Source organism: Ambystoma mexicanum, chromosome 6q (assembly GCF_040938575.1).
Source record: "Ambystoma mexicanum isolate Mex_15411 chromosome 6q, UKY_AmexF1_1, whole genome shotgun sequence".
Classification (NCBI taxonomy): Eukaryota; Metazoa; Chordata; class Amphibia; order Caudata; family Ambystomatidae; genus Ambystoma; species Ambystoma mexicanum.
Window position 1 is genome coordinate 1,312,201,752 of NC_090937.1, and position 21,423 is coordinate 1,312,223,174.

The 21,423-nt window shown below is 44.1% G+C and overlaps 1 protein-coding gene across 1 annotated transcript in view; it reads left to right on the forward strand.

Annotated features, from left to right (window-relative positions):
* Positions 1-21,423, forward strand: part of FBXL5 (F-box and leucine rich repeat protein 5) — a 406,066-nt gene that overhangs the window by 85,358 nt on the left and 299,285 nt on the right. Inside the window, exons 3-6 of the mRNA XM_069631934.1 lie at positions 5,425-5,520; positions 6,730-6,916; positions 10,884-11,066; positions 12,650-12,775. Of these exons, the coding sequence (XP_069488035.1) occupies positions 5,425-5,520; positions 6,730-6,916; positions 10,884-11,066; positions 12,650-12,775 (592 nt within the window). The remainder of the gene's footprint in view (positions 1-5,424; positions 5,521-6,729; positions 6,917-10,883; positions 11,067-12,649; positions 12,776-21,423) is intronic.

The window sequence follows — 21,423 nt, forward strand, 5'->3', positions numbered from 1 at the left end:
TTAAAACTGCTTCTGTGTAAAATGCAACTTTCCAACGTGTGATTCCGGCTGCGTCGTGTTCCTACTTTCAACTTTCTTTTGAACTGTATGCCTTTGGTTGATACCTTGCCTTGTGATTGCTAGTGTTTATAGATTCCTGCTGTTGTGAGAAATCATATTTGCCTCATGGATATAACCACACATTAATTATTTGTCAATTTTGAGTGTCATTTTATGCCATTGCTTATTTTGTGAGGGAAGGTCGGATTTTGATCGTTTGCTGCACAATATTCCTGACTCCCTGCTGCTTCTTTCTGTCCATTCCAAATTCGATTAATAGGGGTTTGGGAGAGCATTGCAGGGGGAAACCTTCACTCGGTGCTGTCTACCCAAATAGAAAAAGTGCTGCTATTCATTTGTGCTTTGGATATGCTCTTGTAGAAGGTTAACCAGGTGTATTGCAGTTGGTTTTCATTATAATTATCACCCCATTGGTGATTGCTCCCCGATATTTAAATGTGTAGGATTTCCTTTTGAAATTTAAAATGAATAAATATTGCATTTTCACCAACCGGCCTGGTTCATGGTCCATTGTGACCCGGGGTATTTGAAAAAGGGGGTGTGAGACGGGTTGTGTACCATCGAATTAGCTGAAAATAAAGAGAAGGGCATCTCAATTGAGCGCTGCCTCCAATGCTAGGGGCAAGGGTCCTGGTCCGATGTGTGTCGCATGATTGAAATCCTTAACAGCGGTTGAACCTATAGCAGCATACTTACAGGAATATGGAGATATGGGAATAAACATTGATGGGGTAGCACACATTGTATCCATGTATGCAGACGATATGTTAATATATTTGCGAGACCCTGAGGTTAACCTAGAGTATGTGCTGGAGGTACTAGATGGCTTTGTCCTATTATCCGGGATAAGCATAAACAAGACCAGTTTCAAATTTAAAGAATAAATAAGACCAATTCCACCTTGTTTCCACTGACCCAGTTAGCTTGTGCACGGCAAACAAGTTTGCCTGTACCCCCCCCTCTGCCATGGACTGTGTCCCATTTCACGTATCTAGGTCTAGACATATTCCATGACCCCAAGCATGGACACGATCGGAACACCATGCGTGCTAAACATGGGCTGACCAAGTCCATGCAATTCTTGAGCAGACTACCTCTCTCAATGATGGGTAGAGCTGCCCTTCTCGAAATGGTGGCCCTTCCTAGATTGATGCACTGCTTCGGGAAGGTCCTGTTTGACATACCCAGGAAGTTTTACTTAGATGGGGAGTGTAGGAGATTTTTGTGGCCGGGTGGTATGCACAGAGTGGCACTACATATGTTACAGAGGCCCTACGAGATGGGAGGGTTGAGGGTACCCAACTCCAAATTATTTTACCTGGCAGCCCAGGCCCAATATTTAGAGAGTTGGATGGCAGACAAACCTACAGTCGCCACTGCTTCTTACAGCCCACAATGAGACCTGGTATGGGTATGCGAGAGAAATGCCAAGGAGTACCCAAATCTAGTTACCCTGGGCATCGAAGTTTGGCATAAGGCCTGTTGGGTAATGGGGGTCAACGACCTCATCTCACTGCAGACGCCATCGGTGGCAGTCCTGGCCGACCAGGGGGGGATTGCTCGAGGGAATCAGGTCACATTGGGAACCCTGTGGGATTGCGACAAATGGGGACCTATGAGAGGGGGATACTCCAAGTGACTTTCTCAGCATTACAGACATCCACGGACATACACATTGGCCAATTTCTGATGCATATGACTATCTCAAAAACAATGAACAAAAGGTGGCCAGAGGCAAATGGGGCTCACATAACCAACAAAGACGGGGAGACCATACTAAATATATCAGAGGAGGGGGGCATGCTGTTTCAAGGCTCTACGAGATCCTAATTGGGAGAACCTCAAATGTGGAAATGAAATGTAGAGCGTGGTGGGAAGGAGAGCTGGGGAGGGCCTTGGAGGACAGTGAATGGGGTCATATCATTGCATATCCTAAAAAGGTTTTGTGAAACTCACGGCTACAGATGCTACCTCGGCAATATCCAAATTCAAAGGAAATGGTAGATGGAGGTGTCCCAAATGTAATGTTGAAAATGCAGGTATGACTCGCATGTTCTGGGAATGCGCTACTAGTCAGGAATTTTGGAAATACATTGCGGCAGAGGTGGCGGGAGGAGGTATTGTCCTGAATGTACAGTCAACCGAAGCATGCATATCGGGGCGGTTTAACAGAGGAACAAAACAAAGTATTGGGGAAGATGAAAGACCTAATATATGTCCTAGCAAAGCGCTGTATAGCTATGACATGGAATGCTAAAGTCAACCGTAGCGTAAACAGGTAGTGGGAGGAATTGAGGAAATGGGCCACACCCGAAACTAGTGTGTGGGAAAACGCGATGAGGGAGCAAAAACAGGAACCTGTGCAGACCTGATGCAATGTATAACTCTGTGACCATGTTTTGTCAGACCATAGAAAATTACTCAACTCAGATCTGAAAATTCAATAATGTTGATCTCTGCATACATTGCATATGTAGACTACTGCCTAAGGCTTGAAGGGAGGGGGCGGGTTGTTGGGTTGAGGTGAAAGGTTAGAGTTAATGGGGTACAACATGGTTATTGCATAAAATTGACAGTTGTGATACATATGTAATGTTAAGAAAAAGCAATAAAAGAAATTTAATTTAACAAAAAAAAACCATTCTACACCAATTTAGGATTGCACCAGGCAGACCATGGTCGGCTACACCTACAGGACACTTCATAAGCATGGCACACAGCTATCCTAGGCATGTAAAACCTAAGGGTATAATATACTGTAATAGTTGCTTTTCAAATTAGTAGAACACAGACTAAGGTAAGCAATAACTCTTTACTTATTTTAGGATGGCACACAGCCATTAAAGGTAAGTAATACCCAAGGCAGACTTATTCTAGATGGGCAGGTCCGGGGAAGCAAGACCCAGTTGGCCAATTTAAAGAAATCTGTGAAGCCAACAGCTGTACTTTTGAGAAAGAGGCAAAACCAATTCACAGGTGAGTATATAACCGTACATATCCTTTTCACAATGGTAGTACACATTCAAGGCAAGTAAGAACATTTGCAACTGTTTACTCTCAGAGCGGCAGTTACCAACCAACTCTTTCACAAGTAAGTAACTTTTAAACCTTTGTTATACTTTTCAAGGCAGAATCTATTTCTTATTCAGTCCTTCCCTAGTCGCTTGAGCTTTCAGAGGCAGAAGAGGGACCCTAGTGATCTAGGTGCCAGCAATAGGCAGGTGAGCTGGGGTTCAGTTGCAGGAAAGGTTCATAGTTCCTAAGGGAGTCTTTTCAAAATAAGTAGTTGACTTTAGAGTTAGAAAGGGCCCAGGGACTTCTGAGAGGACACCGTAGGAGGAGTCCTGCAGTGGGCCTGGGTGAACTGGACGAGAGAACTCCAGTTCACAGAGAACACCCCAAAAACTTTACAGATATCACACAGGCTTAAGGGAAGTACCTACCCCAGCCAACACAGTACCTCAGCACAGGGAAAGAGTTGCAGCAGGAGGACTTGAGGATCTGCATCCAAAAACCTGGTTGACGCATTCCTTTGTCATGAAGATGGGGGAGAACAGGACTTTGGAAGGGATTTTGCATCAGGAATCAATGGGGAAGGCTCCAGGCAAGAGTTTTGTTGTGGCGGGATGCGGCTCTGTGGTTTTGGCCGCCCTTGTCAGGCGCCAGGAGAAGACTGAATATTGCTGGTCGGATTCTCATCTCTAATCTGGTCCAGCACTCTGGTTAGTAGACTTCAAGGACTCAAATGGTGTCTCTGGAGAGCCAGGAGGATGCCACCAAGTTTCAGCTCGATTCAAAAGACCATGCACCGCACAATGTCTTGAGTTCCCAGGGTATAGCGGTAGTGCAGACCTGCAATGTCGCAGCATGACGTGGGATGGCTCGGAATGCAGGTCTTCTTGAGCCTAGTGGATGTCACCATGCTCTGGGTATTGTCCTTTTCGGGATCCCCTGGTCGATTGGCAGGAACGGTTACAGTAGGCTCTGGTTACACAGCAGGTCGCTGGAAATCGCTACAGCCTTCTTTTCTTAATCTTCCTCTTCGGTTTCAGCTCCAGTGGTCGACTTGTCAGCAGCTTCCAGGTTCAGAGCATTTAACAGGTACTACAGCATAATTTATGCAATCCCTCCCTGCATTTTATAGAAAGGGGCTGTCTGGCTGTCCAATCAGGAGAGCCAGCCCCCATTGAAACTGGGCTCCTTTCAGGCAATGTGAAAGACAGAGTCGTAGAGTTTTAGACTCCTCCCTTGCCTTCTGCCTTCTCAGACACTCTGGAGCCTTGGTTGGGAATACAAAGGATTCTCACCGAAGACAAAACTCTCACTGAGGTGGTTCCCACCTAGAATCGTAGATGAAGACCTCGGAAACTACAAGCAAACAAGAAATGGCAAAAAAAGTAGCCCACCATTTTAGAAAAATGGTGGCCCTTTTGTGCATTACTGAGACTAAATGACCAGCCTGCTAGTAAAAGTTATTAAGTCATAAAGGTAAAACCACTGCCACCAGCCATTCAAGCAAACGTGCAATTGTAACAAAAATGTTACAGGCAAGTAAGAAAGGGTATACATTGTATCCTCCCAGCACTCCACATAAGGTGAGGTGTGTTGGCTCAATTTATAAACTGTAAAAGTGGGATGTACTTCTAAGTACATGAAAGAGACATTAACAGGGGAGCCCATAGGGACAACACACTATGTAGAGACATAAAAAGGTCACCCATAAAAAAGAGAGACTAGGGGAGAGGGGAGAAAGATTCCCCTTCACTAAAATAGTTACCTAGTCAAAGCAAAAAAAGTTCTGGGTTTGACACAGGTCAGAAAGTTTTATCATAGATATGAAAATCTTATCTAACACATCGATAAAACCAACGGGTGAACATGCATGGTGAAAAGTAGTGTACAGCCTATACTGTTTAGGCTGATCTGGGTAGAGAGAAAACTATTTGACATCCGGCAAACTCCATTTCCCCGAACCTCCCAGGTTACAAATCAGTGGTAAAGCCATTGAGATGTTAAATTTTCCTGGTTATCGTTCTAGAATTTAAGTTTGCATTTCGAAACTGAAAAATGGAGAGATCGATTTTGTTAAAGAAAATTGTTTACATTTTCTTAGACACCTTCAGCTTGCAGGCAGACATTGGATGAGGGAAATCCACCAAGCAATTTGCTAAATATGCTAAAATGTATGACTGCACCACAAAGCGAATCTAAAAACTGATCAACATCTTGGGGAACACGGAGACCCAGAAGTTGGCAAACATCATGGCATTGAAAGTGTCATATACACTCTGTTTGCTTTACTATAGATGAGCACAGGGGAGAGAATGTTCTGTCATGTCATATGTTTTCCTATTTTTCCTGCAGAATGAATACGAACAGCTGAACTATGCCAAACAGCTCAAAGAAAGGCTGGAAGCTTTTACGAGGGATTTCCTTCCGCATATGAAGGAAGAGGAGGAGGTGGGTAAAATGTTTTCAGATTGCTATGATTTCTTTGTCTGCAATTTTTCTCTATTTGTTTTGATTATCTGGGTAACATGCAGTTTTCTACGGAGTGCAATATTTGCTAATTAAAAGTGAATTATGATGTGTATCGGTACGCTTATATTTTTGTAATAAACAGCGTTGTATAGTATGACATCTGCACAGATAAGTTAAAGCAAGTGACTACCTGAAAAGGCAGTAAGCTTCAGTTATTTTAACCAGTTTTGAAATGCATAAAATGTACTGTGGGAGCCCACATCCACACACTTTCGTGCAAGGTTGTGGAGGTAGCCGGTGATGTGGGTGGAGCTGAGGTATACATTGACGTAATTGGATGTAAAGCCCTTTAGTTGCAAGCTACATTTCCTGGCCTCTCTGGAGGACTATTTTGGACATTTTACAGGAGCTTGTGTGATGGGAACACCTGCTCATATAATATTATAATTCCAACCCTACCGTTGTGTAAACGTTTTTTCTTTTTTTTCTTGAAATATTTCTAACCTACCTAAGGCTTGCAAAACTATTCTAAATCTTTTTTCGCCACTTCAGCCATTTACTCCACATTTCTTTGCTCAACTGTTATAATCTAAAGTCCAATGTAAACCATTTGGGTGTTACTCAAGAGCTGCATACATGTTTTATAGTGTCTTACTCGCTAGTAATGTGGGGATTGTACTGTTTTTATATAGTATATTTTTGTGCTTACTTGTGTGGACTTATGTATCTTACTCTTGTTAATTGTACTTCACACCAAGCGTGCTGAATGTAGGCCTTACTGATCACCCACCCTAGCATTGAGAGATTAGTCCAGACTTTTGTGTGAAGTTGGTGGGACCTTAAGGTTGGCTTCATTGAACCTCCTCGATGGGTTCTGAAAAAACCCTTAACGGCTACTTTGAGCCTTCACACAATTCAGGGGTACCTCCGGCGTCCTTGTCTCCTCTAATAAGCGACTCAGATCTAAATATGGGGTCTGTACAACTTTTGATTAGGTTTGTGGTTCGTGAATGGTTAGCCATAGGTTAGCCATAGTGGCAATCTGGGATTATGGAAGTAGCTTTTATGGGTAGAATTGAACACACTAAATCGTCATGGCTTAGCTGATATTAAAATATCTTGCTTTGCTCAGTTGTTCTTTCCACACCTGTCATCCATATTATTTCAAGCATTGCTTTTATGCTTTAGGTTTTTCAGCCAATGTTGATGGAATACTTTACTTATGATGAATTAAAGGATATTAAAAAGAAGGTCATCGCTCAGCACTGCTCAAGCAAGGACACTGCAGAACTGGCTAAAAATCTCAGTCTTTTAAATCAGGCTGAAGAACTCCAGAAGGTATTTAAGTACTCTGTGGACGAGAAGGCTGTTAAAGGTGAGTGCCGGAATCTGTAACTGTAAATTAAATGGACAGTTTACGTATGTACAGCATTTGTGACTATCTGTGAACCAGTGATTAATGTGGTACCATTGGATAGACATTGATACCTTTCTCCAACTAAATAAAGGAAAGTGTGGATTGGATTATGACCAGGTAATTTGTTCTGGGAAATGTGTGTGTAATAAATACATATAGATAAAACATACTGTATGAAAACATTTCATGGTAGGAACAATGATGTGAACCTTCTCCAGCTGTTTCTCCTTTCTGTGCTGCGCCCCATATAATACAGTTGAGTACCACAATAAATTCCATCCATTTGTACACATAGCTCTTCCACCTTTCCTTTCAAGCCTTCCTGCGCATCTTATCTATTCCCTCATCCCTAATATCTACCTGCCTTAGCTCCTCCTATCACTACTGAATGTTCTATCATACTCCTCCTTTGCCTCTGACATAACCTGTGGCAGTAGGCGCTATACAAATGCAAAATAACATATAAAGGCAAACCCATCTGCGCAATCAATAGACGTTTATGCCATGTAGTGGAGAAATTAATGAATGTCCAATGGCAACTCCATATAACAATGCTTTAGTGTTTGTAAATATAAACAGTTTCTAGATAAAATATACCCTGACACAGTATTTGGCGTTACTGCATGCTATGCAGTATCAAATATCTACACCTGTAGGTTTGTCAAATTTAGCCTAAATTATTGTTATCAAAGATGAGGAAGGGCCAGCAGAACAGAGTATACCAAAGAAAAGGAGCATGTGGAAAATAAATGTAGAACGAAAGAAACAAAAATGGGTAAAACCGGATAAGTGTACTCTAGCTTATGATACACGTATTATTTGAAGATAAAGTTATTGTTGTAATAATGAGCTGAGCGAACATGCATTGTATGACAAATCCAGCATGTATCCCAATAATCTGGGTCTTGATTTGGGTAATACATTTTGTTCAAAGCCTAACCTTGATCTACCATACCAAGAACATGCCAAAATGCATAAATGATGGTTGGTGCCAAATATGAGAGAAGTAAAGTGTCATTGTAGAAGTAGCAAGTGTAGTAGTTAAATTTACATATTGTGACGAAACGAAAATATTGTGTGCACGCTTTCTTCAAAGCCTTATTCCAGAACATGCTCATCATATGACCATTAAACAGTAAATTGACTACGGGTAAAGTAGAAATGGGGCAGATCTAGCATTTTATCATCCAGTTTCAGTGTCACATTATGCACCTCAGTGTTAACTAAAGGTTGGGTCACACCCGGGACTTTAACCAGGGTGTAACAGCAGACCAGTAGTAGGACAGAAGCACTTCAGTTTCTGGCAACTCGGTTAACTACTTCCACTCTGTGGTTTTTCAAGAGGCTCGGTCACCTTAGCAGCCGCTGAAGCTGGGGTAACAGGATTGACCTCTAGCTTTGTTGGCCTACGGGCTTGGTCCCTATTTGAAGCTATGGGTGGTCCACCCAAGTGCCCTTCAGATTGGCAGTTAATGCCTTTTCCCTCTTATGAGAGTTCCCCTAAGGTGGCCTCTCTGGCTTCAAGTTTGAGCATCAACCTTGGTACAAGGTGGCTCTGCTAAGTCAAAGACGAATGCTTTTCTGCTGCACTTACTGGTAACGGGCCCTACAGAGTACACCGAGATGGGATTTTCAGACTTCTCTTCATTCTCATGTTCCCTTAAGGGGTTTAGATATTGATCAGATTTCTTCGCATATATAGTTATGAGAGTTTGTCTCACCCTACTTAGTAAAGTGAAATTGACTTTACTAGTCTTTCAAATTCCTAGACCCAGCACACCCTATCTTACTATAGAGTGCTGGAGGGGTTTCCTAGTATCCCCTGTGTCTAGTTACTCATGTAGCATTCATATGTTACCCTTTCCTCTCAGAATGGCTGATTGCAGTGGTTTTGCAATGAACTACCATGATTTACCCTGACCGCGAACTGTTTTCAGCTCCGGTAACGTTAAATTGCGGGAGCCATGTTTTTCAAAATGGCGCTGAGCCTCCTTTGTTAAAATGGTCTCCAGTCTTCTTTTTTCACCATTTCTTTGTGGAAAGGTCATTCTCGAGTTTTTCTGTGAACGCCAAACCAGGTTTGGTCTTTGTTAATTCGCCTTTGGCGGGCTTCAGGAGTGAAACCCGCCTCTGGATCCAGAGTGTCTGGGGTAGGCAGGAAGTGAGGGAGGGGCCCGAAACTCTCTGTGCTTAGTCTCCTAGGAGACCCAAATGCACTCTCTAACGATTGGCTGGTTGACTGTCTGGCAAGGACAGCCATCCTGATGGGTGAGTGGCCGCTAGGCGGAATGAATGGGAGAGAACTGAATAAAAGGTAAGTCTCTTGGCTTGGAAGGCAGAGTCCACCACTGGATGAAGGAACCGAAGAAGTGCTTGAAGAGGACGGCTGCTGCAACTCCTAGACCGTTGGTTTGCCCGGTGAAGCCCTGCTGCAGGTCCAAATCACCAAGTTTGCATCGACAGAGAAGCGCTGCACGGACAACTTCTCCCTTTTTTGAGTTGGTGGGACCAATCGACTCCCAAGTAAGCCACCTGCACACCCATCTCGGAGCTGGTTGCATTTCCTCAGAGTGCTGCAAGCCACTGTAGATCCAGGGAGAGGGACACCAGATTATGTGCGTTGCTTGTAAGCTGGCCAAAAGCTTTTGGAAGATCCTTCAGACTCCCACAAAGCAGGACTGAACAAGCCTGACTCTCCTCAGATGTGAGGAAAGCCCACCTTGACAGCCAGGAACTGCGCTTATTGCTATTTGCTTTACCGCAAGGAGCTGAAACGCTAAACGGCCACTGAAAGTAAAGTTTGCCGGTTGCCAGCTTTGGCGGTGCCAATACAGTGCATGAGTCCCCTGACATCCTCACCTCTTGTCCCCACGACTAAGGCCCAGGAACAGTGAGAGCTGCAGATCTGTACAGGAACAGAAGTCTTCAGCTGCATCCTTTTCTTCTTTACTAAGGTACTGTAAAACTAGCCTAAGAGAATTTACCTCTTACTGTGGAAGTGCTTGAAACTTCTGCAACTCACAAGTCTCAGCTTCTGGCCCTACGTTTGGTTCGTCTTTTCATCAAAGACTCCTAAGAATGTGTGCAAAGACTTTCCATTTACTTACCTGAGGTGCTGCATCCTATACAAAGACTTTTGCCTTTTGACTTTGGCTTAGCCTATTGAATTGAATGACTCTTCTGTTGTTGTCTGAAAGTATTTGCCCTGCTTAAGAGAATTTGTATTTCTTGTGTTCTAATAACCTTTGCCTTTTATAAACTATTGGGAGTACTCTGTACGCCAACAGTAAGGTATTAATCAGCCCAGCTCCCTTGTTACTGAAGTCACCTGTGGGTGTAGGTTGTGCCTGTGGGCCATCCCAAAAGGGCATTGTCTGATCCAGAAACTCAAGAGTGTACAGTAATGAAGTATATTTGTGTGTTACTATTCTATTGCTCCCTTCTGAAGAAGGCTTTATAACTGACCGAAAATAAATTGTTTATGCAAGAAACCTTGAGTGTAAGAGTTTATTTGAATGCCTAGAACTGTGCATATTTGTGTAACTCCACTACAGCTCACATTTCCCCTCTTGAGATAAGCTTGGCTGCTCAACACGCTACCAAAACGGTGTTGTACAAGCTTATACCAAAGGTTGGGTTGCCTATACCTGTAGTCATAGTTGTTTGTAGTGTTCCCAGAGGGCACTGCATTCAAACCTTGCTTAACAGCACAAGCTGTGATCTCCTCTGAAAAGATATTGGTGAATGCTAAAAAATGTATATATGAAACCAATGTTTTCCATTCTTTTGAAATATGTCATTAATAACGCATATACCAGCACCCATTTATTTTGACAGTAGATGATTTTTCTTTTATGGGCTGCATGTCAGCAAGCGCATTTCACGTAATCTGGTCTTGCAGTGAATTGTTTATTTTTCGTTGCAGAAACCAGGGTGAAGGTTGATGCCACATCGATTACTCAGCTTCCCCCTGAAGTCCTGGTGAATGTTTTTAGTTACCTAAACCCTCAGGATCTGTGCCGCTGTAGCCAAGTGAACACTAAATGGGCACAATTGGCCAAAACGGGTTCCCTGTGGAAACATATTTATCCTGTTCACTGGGCCAGAAGTAAGTGATTCCAGCTTTTCTATGCAAACATGTTTCTGTATGGATCTATGAGATTCCTACGATCCCCAGAATTCCGTCAGCCGAAAATGCTGACTTTTTATTTGATTTTTTAAACCCCCTTTATACCACATACATATGTGGAGGGAGACCCCTGATAGCCCACCATAGTACTATTATATTCCATACACCACCCACATATATATAATATATATGTGGTGTAAGGGTGGTCAAAAGAAAAAGTCGGAATTTCGTGAGTCAAAATTCCGAGGGCGACATTTTGGACCATTACTTTATGTTTTGCTATACATTTCAACATGAATTAAGATCTCCCTGCCGAGTAGTACATTGTCAAATCTATCGTGAGTCAGCCTACATTTTGAGAAATAGCTCATGTTGCAACCATCATCCGTGAACAAGACCCATGTTACAAATATTACCTTTTGGGCCAGTTTCCTATATAACCATGCACAAGAGTTTAACATACATCCACAAACCTGCAATTGAATGTGCTTCTATGGCTGTTATTTTTATTTTTTTTCCATTAAGATATTTTATTTATATATTGCTCTTTTCCTCTTTGCCCTTGTTCACTGTACCATCTTTCTTTCCGTTTACTTAAGTTTAAATATCTCAATGTGTGTAAAATGAGTTGTTGTCTTGTGTCTTTGAACTAGTTTCTTGCTAGTAGAACATTGCAGTTAAGATAACACTGCAGTCATTATTTAAGGGAACATTTCTATTCTAGAAGTGTGTTTTCAAGTAATTGGGAAGGGGCCTTCTCTCAATTATGTCTATCATTGGAGGGCGAGTCCATTTAGGGTGTTCGCATATAGATTTCTACAGTGCTGCTCTTCTTGTTCGTCATCTATGCCATACAACACCAGTTTCCGTCTTCATTTATTTTCCACTCTTTCTCATACTCTACACATATATTTCCAAATATCTATCTGTACCATTGGTGATGTGATTGATTCTGTCCTGTTTTCTGCCAAACATTTACCTCTCCATAGTTGTGTTTTTAAACTTTTTTTTTTTAAATGCTTGACCTCACTTATTGGATTTTCTTTTTCTTGTGTTTTTGATTAGGTCTCTTCTCATTTCAAGCTGTATCATTGGGCCTCATTACGAGTCCGGCGGTAGCCGTGCCGGAAAAACCAGCAGGCTGCCGCTGGACCAGTAATTCCATTCCGTCTCTGTGATTGCCGGAATCACCAGGGCATTACAACCCCAGTGACCCGCTAATTCCGGAGGTGGAATTCTGTAAATCCCCATTCCAATGGAGTTCTATATGGGGATCATGGAAACACCGGTTCCGTCTATGACCGAGCTGGTGTTTCCATGTCCAACTTGCAGGCAGGTGGTGTTAATCTTGCCAGGTCAGACCTGGCGTGACACTCCCGCCTGCAGGACTCTGATTCAGCCGGTCCGGAAACAATGGTGGCAGCGGTTTTACCACCACTGTTCTTTCTGGACCAACAGGGTCATAATTAGGCACACTGATATCTATACCACAGACTTTCTTTGAATCCAGAAGTGGATTTTCATTGTTCTTGTTTGAATTTTTGTACTCTTTGTTTTTGCAGATGATTGGTATAGTGTGCCTCCCAGTGACCTTGAGATGGAACCAGAGGAAGATTGGGTGAATAACAGAAAGGATGAAAGTCACGCTTACCAGGAGTGGGATGAAGATGCTGATGTGGATGAATCTGGTAGGGAGGAAAGAAATGTACTTTTTTGTTGGTTGCCTTTTAGTTTTCTATGTGTAGTACATTTTTAAATGGGAGCATAGCACAGGGGCAACACGTTTGTCTTGGAATCAAGACAACTCCGAGCAACACAGGGTTGAATCCTGGTCCTACATTGGAAACTGGTCTCCGCTTTGAAGCGCATTTATAAAAGTTTAAAAATTTGACCTATGCTGTCTGAAGACACCTTCTTAAAGGTTAATATTAGGAAAGATTTAAATTGTTGCGGATCTCCCCCTATAAAGATCAATCGGACGCATGACTCTTTGCTATTGCTTTGGGCCGTTCTGACTTTTGGAGGCAAGTGAAGTCTTTTAACTTCACTGGCCTTGAGCTCATCGGTTTTGGGTGCACCGATACTCCTTTTGACAATCGGTGCTGGAGCACCTTGTTTTCCTTAGTACAATGCTCTTTATTTTTTGTTAATCATTTACAGTAACGTGTGGTAGGGACACTGTGTCCCTGTAGCTTTATTTGTAACTTGTGGACGGACAGGTGGAAGCGGGTACCTTTCTACCATTTGGTTTGTTTTTGTGCAGTCTTGCATTTTACAGCAAGATGCGAGTACTGTATACTCTTTAAAAGGCTGTCAGGAGATTGTTCGCCTGTTCTTTGGCCATATTGTACTTTTGGCACTCCTACAGCCGGATTTTCCATATGTAGCAAGCCCTTTTCCATGAAAGGTTCCACCTTACCTGAGCGTAATGATGGTTCATTTGTGTGGGTGGATGCAGGGGTTGGGACTGTCTGGTTCCAGTGAACATACCTGCCAAAGTGTCTGTTGCCTGGCTGATGTGTTAGACAGAGGCTGTCCATGATTGCGCTGTCACTGCCAGTTTGAATGTTTCAGATCCTTACCATTAGTGGGCTGGAGGTCGACTACAGCTCGAACCCTGGATATAAAGGGAACTGCTGGAGCCATTCAACAGTTCATTGTTGGAGCCAAGCCCCTACAATGTCGAGACCTGTTCGAAAAGGGGCATCCTGCTGAAGGCCCAGAACTCATCGTTGGAAGATTTTCCAGCAACACTTTCTTCAACCATTCTGGCGATGCCCTGCGCCTTTGGCGATCTCCAAAGGCTTTCATCAGTGCTTCCACCCCCTAGACTGGTGGGAACAACTACGGTTGACCCCTGCTTGGTGTCCCTGTCTTCAGAATCCTTTGGAACTGTCCCAGAACCATTCTTTCGGCTGACTGTATTCAAATTGGACTACCTCGCTGCATTGGTCAAAGTCTTGAGTTAAGCCTTGGGGCACCACCGATCCTCAGATTATGAAGCAAGAAGCATGTCCCTGAAGTTACAGCTCTCTACCATGAAGAGGGGGGCCTTGCAGGACCCAATTATTTTCCGTCAAGCGGGTTGACTGCCACAATTTCTTGGGAGTGGCCATGGCTGATCATAGTTTGAATAGTGTCATGGGAGACCTGTGCGGTAGTTGCTGGACTTTCTCAAAATGAACCATGGTATGAGGAAAGGGGCCCAGTGATTTCAGGAACTTCAACGTTGATACATGAGCGCATCATAGTGCGGGGGGGGAACCTTCCTGTTCTTTCCCCCTCGTCTCCATAGGGTTTAACATGCGTAAGGTCCTTACCATGTCTATACCTTGCTTGACCGTGAATGGTGGTGTTCTGGACAAGTATCCTTCCATGGGCTTCCCTAAGGTGTTTGGATTGGGAGAGGGTCAGCTGAGAACCCTTCTTCAATAAATATCTAACTTTGGGACACTTACAAGCTGTGTGTTGGCTTTGTCAAATAATGTTTAGGCTCTTAAGACTCCAAGCCTTCTGAAGAGATTAGGACCCGTGACTCTAGGGCACTAGGCCACATATTAACTAGACGGGGGACGCACCTTTTGAAGGTGTAGTGCCTTATTTGATAATTCTATGTATGGTGGTGTTAACCCATTTGTTTCTAACATATTAGTACCCTAACTTATGATTACCGTTAAAGATATTTTCTCTTTACTGCTTTCCTCCCACAGGCTTCTTTGGGACACTTTCTTTTTGTGTTATTTGTACTCCTTGTTAGGCAGTTTTACTAAAGTTGTTATGTTATGTTACGTTAGAGGTACTTGTGTAAGCGCACGTATGCCCGAAGGCATCTTGGCGCCTATGGTAGGACTATAGAAGACTTGCCTTTGAGTGTACAGATATCCAACTCTTAGTATAGACCTGAACTACCCAAAAGCTTAGGTAGCTATAGCTGAGCAGCCAGGCGTAGTGTAGGAGGGAGAAGGGCTGTAGTAGAGTACAAAGACATTTGAGCACACAGTCAACAAGCCACTTACACACTTCTAAAAGGAAGCAAATCAAGGTAAGTAAAGCACTTTGCAAATAATACTTTAGAATCACTGGTTCAAGGAAGAATGAATGATTCAAAACCAACACGAGCAGGTAAGACTTGCATTTAAATTCACAGAGCCCTTAGGCTTTAGCAGTCCATCGCTATCTTGGTATGAGTGCTCCAGAATGTGATTAAGGGGGCAAAAATTAATAAGGCAGCAGCTGTAGAGTCGAGAGTTCCAGAAGAAGACTTGTAGCAAGTTAGTACACTTTCTGTTTTGGGAAAATGATGAGGGACTTCAGAGAAGGCTTGCTCTAGGCTCACAGGCATTGGGCCTGGGCAAATGAGTATGTTCAATTCCCTAACGTGCGAATCAGCACACCAGCAACACAGGAGAAGCAACTCTATTTATGTTCAACCAAGAGTCTTACAGTAGCTTAGGCGTGAAGAAAAAGATGCAGCATTAGTCAAGTGAAGAGGCTTTCGGTCACAGATTCTTCTTGGTTCTGTAGGTTTGGTGCCGTTTTCAAAGTACCAGTGAAAAACGGTTACATAGTGGTCCATTCGGTTTGTATTTTTGGCCTCCTCCTTCAGATAAGGGGACTTCGAGGAGCGGAATCTTGCCTCTGCATGCCTGGAAGGAGTCCACTGCGCACTGGCCACAGGTCCCATGGTAATGCGGTTTGCAGGTGGTTAAGGTCACAGCTCGTTGTGAGATGGCTTGAAATGCAGGTCATCTTCAAACTGTTTGGTCCCACCAGTCTAAGGGAGGAAGCAGTCTGGATCAGAGTTTCCCTGTCGCTTGCTAAAAAGGGCTGGATCAGAAATTGTCACTCGGAGGGCTCTGGTGGTCTCTGGAGATAGCCGCAGATGTCCTCCTTCTTCTTCGGAATGGATCTTCCAGTGGCCGACTCTGGCTTCAGCATCAAGACCCTCGTCTTTTATGCAGGAACCCAGCCATTCAACATGCATGCTGTCAATCAAACTTGGGATGAGGACTGTCCTTTAAGGGATAGCCAGCCTCCCAGTTAGACCTCAATGTAAGCAGGCACACTGGAGGACAAAGGCCTGAGGATTAGTTTTGGAGTCTGCCCAGAATCACTGGCGCCTTTGGGAGGGCTTCACCAAAGGATCCCGGCAAAGACAAAAGACATATAAGGACCTTCCCCACACAGCTTGGCCGAAGAAGGACACAGAATGAAGAGAAAATTGTTAGTTGGCAAGAAAAGAATACCGAAACCATATTGGATCAATGGTGTCCAATGCGTCCCTTACCGCAGCTTGCGTTGTAAGTTTCACAAAATTGATAGAAACTGTATCCACTGCCACCAGCCACTTGGATGGATTTGTTTCTGTAACCAAAAAGTTACAGGAGAATGAAAGTGTGTCCCCTCAACACTCCAGATAAGTTGGGGGCGAGGGAGGATTGTTGGTTTCAGCCATCTCAGAGGTTGGTGGTTAGTTTGATTTCTGAAAGTAGTACCATACAAGAACATCCTAAACTTCTTCAATGACCACACTATGGCAGAATATTTACATTCACATTCTATTGTTGCCCAATTCGTTTCCATATCTTTTTGATTCCTGCTGATGAAGCAGATGGGGTGTTCCCTGCCCTTGTTATTCATTTGGCTCAGGACTGCCCCAATACCTGTGTTAGAAGCATCAATTTGTGCAAGGAGGCCCAAGTGTAATCTGGAGCTCTCGGCACTAGAGCTTTGCACAAGACATCTTTCAACCCCTGAAGCGTCTCCTAGCATGCTTCTGTCCATTTACCTTTTTCGGGTACTTGAAGAAGAAATGTTATTCACAGGTGCTGCTATTGGCCCATAGTCGGCTATGAAATTTCTTTAATATCCTGTGAGGCCTAAGGAGGCTCTCACTTGTGTCTGGGTAGTTGAGATATACCAGTCTTGTACAGCTTGTACCTTGCTGGGTAAGGGCTTGTTTTCTCACCCTCCTACTTTGTTTCCAAGGTAGACCACTGTGCGCCGACCAACTTGGCACTTGCTTGCTCTGGTGGTCAGATTCGCCTGATGAATGGCCTGCAACATCTGTGTCAGATGGGAAAGATGTTCCTCCCAGGTAGGACTGAACCCTGGAATGTCATCCAAGTATGCCATGCAGGCGTTCTCTAATCCATTCAGAACATGGTTCACTAATCTTTAGAAGGTGCAGGTGCATTTTACAGTCCAGAAGGCATTACACTAAACGGGTAGAGACCTTCTGGGGTAGAAAAAGCCTTCCTCCTTGGCATGGTCCGTCATGGTTCGTCATGGCTATTTGCCATTACCCAGAGGTTAAGTCATATGTACTGAGGAACTTGGCTGAACCAAGCCTGTCCACCAGTTCATCTGTCCTTGGCAATGGATGGGCATCAGTCTTGGTAAGATCCTGTAGTACACAAAAAAAAGCCTGTACAACTGAACTAGACCATGGACTGCTGGAGTGTTCAATTACTCCAAGGTCAAGCATTTTATTGACCTCAGTTTTCATGTGATTCATCACATCCGTAATCCTGTACCCCCTGCTCTTCACAGGGACTATCGCCAATGTCTATATCCTGCTGGCTGGTGTTGGTGAAACCAGAGGGGCAAACTGCGTAAACAGACCTTTGCACTCTCTGCTGGTCTAGAGTCAAATCGAAGTTGTACTCTTTCTACAGATCCTGTTAGTTAAGTTTTCATATTTGTGATTAATCTTCCTGACCTGTGTCAACCCCAGAACATTTTGCTTGGACTTGGGGATTATTTCTTCGTGTCCCTAGGTGAGTGGGAATCTTTTTCCCCTTTCACCTAGTCTTTTACTCTTTTTATGGGTGACCTTTTATGTCTCTCCATAGTGTATGGTTGGAGTTATAGTTTCTTATAACCTTTGGGCTTAGGTTGGGTTGCCCCTTTGGGCTTCCCTGTTAATTTATCTTTAATGTACTTGGGTGAACTACTGCTCCCGAGGAGTAAAGGGGGATTTTCATCCCCTTTTATATAGTGTGCCAGCACACCCCACCTTGTGTGGAGACCTGGGGGGGATACAATGTATCCCCTTTCTTAATTAGCTGGTAACTTTTATGTTGCAATTGCAAGTTTACTTGAATGGCTGGTAGTGGTGGTTAAACCTTAGTGACGGTTTAGTCTTATTACTCGCAGACTGGTAAATCAGCCCCGGTAATGCCCAGAAAGGCCACCATTCGGATAGAACGGTGGGGTTCCTTCTTTTTTGCCTTTTTTTTTAGGTTTTGTATTCCCTGCCTAGGCTCCACAGTGCCTGAGAAGGCAGGAACTGAGGGAGGAGTCCAAACCTCTGCAACCCTTTTGTCTTTCACCTTGCCTGAAAGGAATCAAGTCCCAGTGGGGGGCCGTTGTCCTGATTGGGCAGCCAGACCGCCCCGTTCTGTAAACTGCAGGGAGAGATTGCAGAAGTTGTGCTGTAGTTCTTGATACATTCTCCAGACCTAGAAGCTGCTGACAAGTTGACCACTAGAGCTGAAACCAAAGCGGAAGATGAGGAAAAGACATCTGTAGCAATTTCCAGCGACTGGTGAGCCTATCGTTTAACCAGAGCCTGATGTAACCCTTACATCCAATAGACCTGGGGTTCCCGAATGCGACGACTCCTACCCAGAATCTGGTGAGATCCACTAGTCTGAAGAAGACCTGCATTTTATAACATCCCATGATGTCCTGTGACCTTGCTGGGCTGCAAACCGCCACTACCCTTGGACCTTGAACGTGAATGCAGTGCATGGTCTTCCGAAGTCCATATCCAGCTGAAACTTCCGTGGACTCCTGCTGGACCTCCAGAGACACGGGTTGTATCCCTAAAGTCCCCTCAAAAGAGTGCAGGACCGAGAGAGTGAAGGCAATCCGACCAGTGATATTAGTTCTTCATCTGGCTGCTGTAAAAAGGTGCAAAATCTACAGGCTGCGAGAATCTGTGAAGAAACCTTTGCTGGAAGCTTCCCTGATAACTGCTGCTGCAAGTTCCCATCCAGTGTCCAGTCCTTTCATCTCCAAACCAAGAATCCAGGAACTGGGTCCTGTGCTGCTGCATCCTGAAGACATCCACTCCAAAGCTCTTCTTTTCTCCTAAGGTACTGTGTGGGCTTTGGCAATACCGACCTTGTCTGATGTGCATCCTGTGAGGCTGAGTGGGTGATTTGTGTGGTTGGGAGTTTGCCCATACCACTTTCCCAGTTCTAATTCCGGAACGCATATAGGGAGCCTTCTTTGAAGTCCCTGAACACTTTAACTCTGAAAGTGAATACTTATTTGTTTAAGAGGATCCCCTGTGGAACTTTGACTTTCCTGCAACTGAACCCTATCTCAACCTGCCTACAGCTGGCACCTAGACCACTATGGTCCCTCTTCTGCCTCTGAAAGAACTCATGCAATAGACTAGGGAAGGACTGGATAAGAAAAGAACTCTGCCTCGAAAGTATAATAAGTGTAAATGTACTTACTTGCTAAAGTAGCTTTGTGTGGTAACTGTATCTCTGTGAAAGAAGAGGTTACTAAGTGTCATTAAGTTTATGCTTACCCTTGAGTTGAATTGTGCCCCTCTAAAAAGTATATAAGTTGCTTTACTAACTTCTGCTGTTTTCCCCCCTTCTAAAAATGATTGTGTTGGTACTTGTTAGGTAAGATTTTCATAGCTATGATAAATCACCCTAACCTGTGTAAACCCCAGAACTGTTTGCTTTGACCAGGTACCTATTTTACCTTGTCCCTAGTTGAAGGGGAATCTTTTTCACCTCTCGCCTAGTCTTTGTCTTTTTATGGGTGACCTTTTTATGCCTGTCCATAGTGTATGGTTGAAGTTATAGTTGCGTACACATTTTGGGCTGTACTTGGATGAACTACAGTTCCTAAGTAGTAAAGTGGGATTTTCATCCCCCTTTACATTTTATATAGTGAGCCAGGCCACCCCACCTTTTGTGGAGTGCTGGGGGTCTACAATGTTACCCCTTACTTACCTGGTAACATTTTGTTACAATTGCGAGTTTTACATGAATGGCTGTGGTTTTACCTTTATGACCTTTAGTCTTTATTACTTGCAGGCTGTTAATTCAGCCTCAGTAATGCACAGAAGGGCTACAATTTTTTTCTAAAATGGGGGGCTCCTCCTTTTCTTGCTTTTTCTTGTGTGCTTGCTGTTTTCTGAGGTCTTTCCCTGCCATTCTAGGTGGGAACGACCTCAGTGGCTGTTTTGTCTTCAGCAGGAATCCCGTGGATTCCCCGCCCAGGCTCCAGAGTGTCTGGAAAGGCAGGAAGTGAGGGAGGAGTCCAAAACTCTGCAGCTCTGTGTCTTCTTCTTTTCCTGGAAGTTAACAACTTAGTGGGGGGCTGGCTGTCCTGATTGGACAACCAGACCGCCCCTTTCTGTAAAATGCAGGGAGAGAATGCAGAGGTTGTGCTGTAGTTCCTGATAAAAACTCGGAACCTGGAAGCTGCTGACAAGTTGACCACTAAAACCAAATCCAAAGAGGAAGATGAAGAAAACACTGCTGAGACGATTTCCAGTAACCAGAGAGTCTGCTGTGTAACCAGAGCCTGCTGTTGCCCTTCCTTCCATGCAACCTGGGGACTCCAAAAATAACGATCCCGACTGGGAGCCTGGAGTGATCCGCCAGACTCAAGTAGACTTCGAACCATCCCACCTCGTGCTGCGACCTTGCCAGGCTGCAATACCCTGGGACCGCAAGTCATTGTGTGGTGCACAGTCTTCCGAATCGAGCTGAAACATTGTTGGCATCCTGATGGACCTCCAGAGACGCGATTTGAGTCCTAAGTCCCCTCTCCCGGACCTTGCAAACAACGAGAATCCGACCAGCGATATGAATGGCGCCAAAACCATAGAGCTGCATCCAGTCACGAGGAAACTCTTGCCTAGCGCCTTCTCTGTTGAACCCTGCTGAAATTGCCTTCCAATGTCCCGGCTGCAGATCCTAAAGTCTTCTTGCTGCAACTCTTCTTCCATCCTAGGGTGCTGTGTTGGCTAGGATATTTACTTACCTTATGCCTGTGTGATTTCTGGAAAGCCTAGTGGCGTTTCTCTGATTGGGAGTCTTCTCATCCAGTTCACCCAGGCCCACTGCTGGAATCCTTCTATGGTGTCTACTCAGAAGCCTCTGGACCCTAACTAACTGTTAAGAATTTCAATCAGGCGACACACCTTGGTCTCAGCCTAGGATGTAGCGCTAAATTAATATGCCTTTCTCTTTATTTTGTGCAAATTTAATTTGAGATTCTACACAACTCGTATTACACCCCCTTTTTCAAATACCCTAGGTCACAATGGACCATGAACCAGACCGGTTGGTGAAAA